Raw genomic sequence first — 6432 nt, 5'->3', positions numbered from 1 at the left:
AAAGGGGATAACAGTTGAAATGTAAATAAATAAAATAACCAATAAAAAAGCAAAAAAATTGTGGAGAGCTCTTGTTGCCACTTAAAGGATATTGACAAGAATAGTTACATTGGGCTAAGAAAAGGAAGTAGGCTCAGCACTTACAAGTATGCACCGCTACACTTTTTGTTTTTCTCTTTTTAAACAAAAGGTCTCACATTGTAGCCCAAGCTGGCTTTGAACTCCTGTCTCAGTCTTCTCAGTCTCTCCAGTGAGTCATGGGTTCTAGGCCCAGTGTAAAAGTTATCTTTACAAGATTATTGCTTACACAGACTCATTTTTTCTTTTATTTTAGGTTTATAATTGCTTGCTGTTTCCTTGTAGATAACTTTCTTCTACCTTTTTTTTTGATCCGTGTATTGACTTTAAGTCTTACAAATATAAATTTATTCCTTTTTTAGGCAGGGAAGTTGGTTTTTTTTTTTTTTTTTTGAGACAGGGTTTCTCTGTGTAACCCTGGCTGTCCTGAAACTCACTCTGTAGGCCACACTGTCCTGGAACTCAGAAATACACCTGCCAGTGACTCCCAAGTACTGGGATTAAAGGCGTGCACCACCATCTGTGCCAAATAAATTTTTGTTTGTTTGTTTGTTTGTTTGTTTTGAGACAGTGTTCACTGTGCTGCCCAGGTTGGTCTGAAACTCATGAGAATAAAGTGATCCTCCTGCCTCAGCCTGTCAAGCACTTGAGACTATAGGCATGTGTTCCTGTTCCAAAGTGGGTTTTGTTGTTATTGTTGTTTGAAATGTTTTATTTCCTTTTGACAGGAGTCTCCTTGTTGTAGGCCAGACTGGTCTCAAACCTGAGCCCTTGCCTCATCCCCTTGAGCTGTGCATTAGTATGCCTGGCTCTGTAGCTCCTTGCAAAGAGATATCACTGTAATTGAGTTAAATATTAAGTGGGCTGATGTGGGGTCTGAATTTCTTTTAAGGGTCACCTGTAAAGGATGGACAAAAACTTCAAAACTTCTGGTTTTGCAACACTGTGTCTTTAAGGTGTAAACACAAAAGGTTAAATTGTTACTCCCTGGGCTAATTTATTCATCTAGCCACAGTCAGCAAGCAGTTGTTTTCCTCTAAGAGGCCCAGTTTCCAGAACACAACCTTCAAAAATTCTTCCTTCTTCACAAGGCTCTTTGTGTTCCGTTAGCCTTTGATTTTTGCCAGCAATTCCATTACTTGCCATCTGAGCCGGACCCTGGTTGAGATCTAACTCTATATGCCTATTTTCATGTCATATTGAACCACCAATAAACCTCAAAACTCAAAAGAAATGCATAATCACACTTTTATGTATAGCTGCCTTCTAATCTAGAACTGTGCAGCAGAAACTGAGCCAAAGGAACACAGAATCAAGGCTGTTTAAGTGGAAGAGTTCAGTATTTCCTGCTATTGTGTAGGTATCCTAGAACTGCTTTTGGAAAACACTAATCTTGGACAGTAGTTTTCAGGAATTTTTAACAACTATCATCTTTATGATGGTGCAAATTAGTGGGTTTGGGAATGTAGGACAATGTAATGAGTAATTAAAGTTCATAGACCTAAGAAAATTGTCTTTTCCCTTTGCTTTTTAAGGGCTCATTTTCAGTTCCTGAGAAAAGTATTTGCTTATGTCTCCCTGGTTGAAAGACTCCTATTGTGTCCTTACTGTAGAAAGACATTAGTTTAACACATACATGCGAAGTTATTTGATGTGCTTGTGACAAAGTTGCTTGTGTGTCACTTTTTAAAGTTGCAATCTTGTTAAAAATCAGTTTTGCTCCCTCTTGATTAGCAGAATGACCCAGTTAGTTTTACTTTTAAAGGGCATTTTGTGTGGGATGAGGTCATTGGGGACAAGATGTTTTTCCTGATTATTAGTGTTTCATAAACCCACCTTCACATTTTACTTGTACAACAATGGACTGATTCATTGTGTGCACCACTCCATTTCATTTCTTTCCTTCCCAAGTCATCCCCCACCCCCTTCAGTGCTACGGATGAAACCTAGGGTATTCTAAACACCAGGCAGCCTCTCTTATTCATGTTTACCAGCACCTGCGAACTGTTGGATAGGTATTTTATTTTACATATTATTTTGGTTGCAAAAATAATGAGGAAGACAGGACTAGTAAAAATGCTCACGCTGAATATTTAAATCAAAGAGTAGTTTATTTTTTTAAAAAAGAATCAAAACAGAAACTCTAAGTACCAGTGTGTACATTGTACACATTTAAATGACTCACAAGAATGAAGTTTTGTTTTTCTTATATAGTAAGATCATACCACTTTGTTCTTCATCAAAAGATGTTCAACAATTCTGCCTCCAAACCACATACATGACTTCCATTTTAAACAGATCGAATTTCAAACATGCAACAACGCCACTGGTAATAAAGCTTTGGAATGGGTGCTCACTCTATTATTTCACTACAAACAAGATAGAAAGCAAGGGGAAGTTGAGAATTTATTCTAAAGCACAATGGAGGTTGTCATTGTCTACCCCGGCACGTCTCACTCCTCTGCTGCCATTTTTAGCAAGTACTCTTTGTCAATCTTGAAGAGTCTCCATCCCTCTTCACTGGACAGATCTGAAGCACCTCTTCTTTTGTAGAAGTTGATAGATGGTTCATTCCATTCTGCTACCAAGAAGTGCATACTGCTGCAGCGACACTTCATGGCAACCTAGTACAAGCCAGGGAGAATATAAGCCCAGTAACATTTCACCCTCTTGCCAAGACCCAACTTTGACTCATGCATTACAATAACCCAATAACTCTTACAAATGCAGAAGCCCAAATCTAGGACATCTGGTCCCAGCTCTAATCCTAGCACCAGGAAGGTAAAGACAAGCTTGAGGCCAGCCAGGGCTGATAGGGAATACCAGGCCAGGCTGGGCTATGCAATGAAATGCTGGTCAACATACCTGGCTTAGATTCTTCAAAATTTCTGATCCTATACCAAAGCCTAAAACAAAGAATTACAATTCAACTTAGTCATTTTAAGGCCATAGAGCTCTGATTTCTCTTTAAACTACCTCCAATCCCAAAGTCAATTGTACCTCTGTAATCACTCATCACAAAGAAGTCTTCAAGATACAGTAACTTGCCAATCCATGGGTCATAGGTGAAATAGTACATGGCGAAACCAACAATGCTGTGTCCTGTAATAAGAGTATCCCATGAGATATAAAGAAGAAAAACAACCCATTCAAGCTGTACCGGCAGAATCAGAAGCCTATTGTAGATTTTAAGGAAATATACATGCGCGCAGCACTGAAACAAGTAACCAGGAACTGGACTGCCTCCTTATGTTTATGCTAGTACAGTCCAGACCAATGCCAAATGATCTCTCTGGTCTCAGACACATACTTGCAAAAAGCACACATTAGAGATAGCCGAAGCTAGGCTACACTGGTGGACTGGCTAGTCTGCTGGCCTCATACTCAGGAAATGAGAACACTTTCATTACTTGCCGGAGGGCCATGGACTTAAACTAAACACACATATTATTCACGTCCTAATGACATGCTGGTATGTTGTCTTGGCAAAAGTTGGGTTTACACAGCAGTTTAGAAGAGGAAATACTTGTAGTTTACCAACTCCTTAAGGTCAGAATATCAGGCCAAAAGTGTAATGTTTACTTTCAGAACTTGCCCTCCCACGTATAAATTTTCAATTTACTTCCCCCAATCTTTAACACAGGAGGAATAGTAGTAACCAGAAACAGGTGTTACATAACACTCACACACTTCTAAAGCTTAGCTCATCCCTTACGTGTTCTGATTATCTTCTAGCCTAAGGAACAGACATCAGAAGAAAACTCAAGAAAGCACCCACCCAAACAACTTCCCCTTTTAGCCGTCTTCTGACCAGGGCCAGCAAAAAAAGTAAATACATAAATAAAAATAATTAAAAACTGACTCCTTCATAAGGAGTGTCAATTCAATTCCAAATGGAGGCAAAGGTTGCAAATTAGAGGCAATGGTTCTATTTCTTTGCAGACAGACAGGAAGCGAATATAAATTTCTGATCTACCGTGGTTTTAAGTGTGCGATAATAGGACCTTACCTCATTTATCATGATCATCTACTTTATTGAGTAAAGGATCTTTTAGTTACCTCCCCGCCCATCCATGTACACAGAAGGGCCATGTACATGGCGAAGCTAGAGACTGTAACCTGAAGATTGGGACAAATTAAAGAAAAAAAATGTGATTTAACACAATTACAAAAAAAAAGGTTAGGTTAGGGTCAAATAAAAACCATTTCATGAAACGGAATTACAACAAATGACATTATACCTAACTTTTCCGGGTTTCTACAGCGCTCTGATATTTGTTTAAATAGCTCTCATAACCCGCCCTATTATAAAGTACACTACATACATTTTTTTTTCCTCAGTCATTTGCGCACTGGCTGGCTGTTAGTTCCAGCCAGCTCCTCAGTAACCTCTGCCCGTGTAGTCATGGGTTCTGCACAGTACGCTCTATGGTTTCGATTACAACACTAGTTCTCGCTGGCTTCTGGACAGGGAGTAGGGGTTACCTTCAGGGGTCCAGTGCTCTTTAGGCACTTCTGCAACCAGGCAGTGGTAGAAGGGGTGCTCTCCAAAACCATCCTCTAGGAGATCTGTAAGACAGGGGAGTGAGAAACAGTATGAGTTGACTTTAGGAGGTGCCAGGAAACAGATACCTTGTCCTCCTCTCCCCCCACCTTGGAGGTGCCAGGAAACAGATACCTTGTCCCCCCTCCCTCCTCTCCCGCCACGCCTTTGTTACCTTTCTCAGTTAAAATTACTTGATCTTCCATGTATTCATATTTAGCCAGTTCCTGGGGACGATACATACAAAAGAAAGGGCAATGAAACTCCTGGCTAGCCTAGCCAGCTCACAGGAGGGGAAATGGGGCAGGCGGGGTCCAGCGGTGACTGAACCCTGCCTGGCGTCGAACTGCGGAGCCTGACCCGGGCTGGGGTTGGCAGGCAGAGAAAGGGGAATTTACTGGCTTGGCCGCATCTCAGAACTGAAGATGAGGATTTCCCCGGGAAACAGAGCCTCCCCTAACCTCTGCCCTAGGGAGAGCCTGGACTTTTCTGTACCTTGATCAGTCGCAGGATGTCACTGCAGTCAGAGGCAGTGGCTGGACGGATCTTAAACTTAGCCATTTTCGTCTTTTGCTTTTCTTCCCTTTGCGCACCAGGCCCCTGTACTTGAACAGCAGGAGGAGGTGGTTCCTCATTCGTTTCCCGGGAGCGTCCTCTTCTCAGTCAGGCTGGCACCATGACCCGGCGAACCTCAGTATAAGACAGAAAACTGGCAGACTTACTTTGAGGAAACTGCGCAGCTAACAAGTGGAAAGACCGTGCCTTTTAAGTCCGCAGAAACCCCTCCCCTGACCGGGAGACGGAGAGATCGCGACCAGTAAGGATGCAAGTCTGCGGGAGCACCGCCTTCTGTTCCAGACACTGCCCTCTTCCGGGCTCTCTCGTGACACCTCTGACGCAAACCCAGAGGGCGGGGTAGGGCGAGGTGCGCAGCTGTGCTCTCCAGCCTTGCGTCCTCTAGCGGCGCCTTGCGTTCCCTTTCCTGGAAGCAAATGAATGCCAGCTTGTCCCCTGGTAACCGTCGTAAAATAGAAAATGTGGATTGCCTCTGTGACCCCGACATTGCTGAGAAAAGCAAACTCAGGAAACTCAGCTTTAGGGTATGACAGAAAGATAAGAGCAGCCATTCTCAAAGCGTGGTCTGGAGGCATAATTTTCCTTTTCTCTCTAGTAATTTTCCACAGGCAGTTCATTGTGATGTGGTGATGTCATCGTTTTCATGACTAAAGAAAGGTGTGGGTTTGAATCTTGTTTTGATTTTGAGACAGGGTCTCTCTATGTAGTCTTGGCTATCCTGGAAATCACTATGTTTCAACAGGCTGTCCTAGAATTCACAAATCACATAGATCTGCTACCCCAGTCTGCCCAGTGCTTAAATGATTAACCACATTCACCACAGTCTGCTCGCCTGGTATTTTCTAAGGTCAGTTTTTAGGATTCCTCGATTGCTTTCCTTCTAATTTCCAGGTTGAGGTGGTTCTCAACCTAGGGGATCACAACTCTTTTGGGGTCCCATATCAGATAGCCTGTATATCAGATAATTACATTATGATTCATAATAATACAACAGCAGCAAAATTACAGTTATAAAGTAGAAAAGAAATAGTTTTATGGTTGAGGGTCACCTCAACATGAGAAACTGTATTAAATGGTTGCAGTATTAGGAAGGTTGAGAACCAGGTTTCCAATGGGATTTAAAATGTTTCCTTCCTTCCTTCCTTCCTTCCTTCCTTCCTTTCTTTCTTTCTTTCTTTCTTTCTTTCTTTCTTTCTTTCTTTCTTTCTTTCTTGTATTTATTTTTCAAAACAAGG

General features: G+C 41.9%; 1 protein-coding gene across 3 annotated transcripts; it reads right to left on the bottom strand.

Moving 5' to 3' along the window:
- Positions 1-2170: 2170 nt before the first annotated feature.
- Sat1 (spermidine/spermine N1-acetyltransferase 1) lies at positions 2171-5477 on the bottom strand. 3 transcript variants are annotated; one of them, XM_028781477.1, is made up of 7 exons: positions 5117-5463; positions 4797-4848; positions 4564-4647; positions 4088-4197; positions 3079-3180; positions 2944-2984; positions 2171-2702 (listed from the first exon to the last, which is right to left on the bottom strand). In XM_028781477.1, the coding sequence occupies exons 5-7, from the start codon at positions 3155-3157 to the stop codon at positions 2532-2534; spliced, it is 291 nt and encodes a 96-aa protein (XP_028637310.1). In that variant the 5' UTR covers positions 3158-3180; positions 4088-4197; positions 4564-4647; positions 4797-4848; positions 5117-5463; the 3' UTR covers positions 2171-2531. The 3 variants fall into 3 exon arrangements, with proteins under 3 accessions (XP_028637310.1, XP_028637309.1, XP_028637311.1); XM_028781476.1 differs by lacking the exon at positions 4088-4197 and having other exon boundaries at positions 5117-5477; XM_028781478.1 differs by lacking the exons at positions 4797-4848; positions 5117-5463 and having other exon boundaries at positions 3079-4197.
- Positions 5478-6432: the final 955 nt, after the last annotated feature.

This window comes from Grammomys surdaster, unplaced genomic scaffold (genome assembly GCF_004785775.1).
Source record: "Grammomys surdaster isolate TR1022 unplaced genomic scaffold, NIH_TR_1.0 449, whole genome shotgun sequence".
Classification (NCBI taxonomy): Eukaryota; Metazoa; Chordata; class Mammalia; order Rodentia; family Muridae; genus Grammomys; species Grammomys surdaster.
This window is presented reverse-complemented; position numbering and strand designations above follow the sequence as displayed.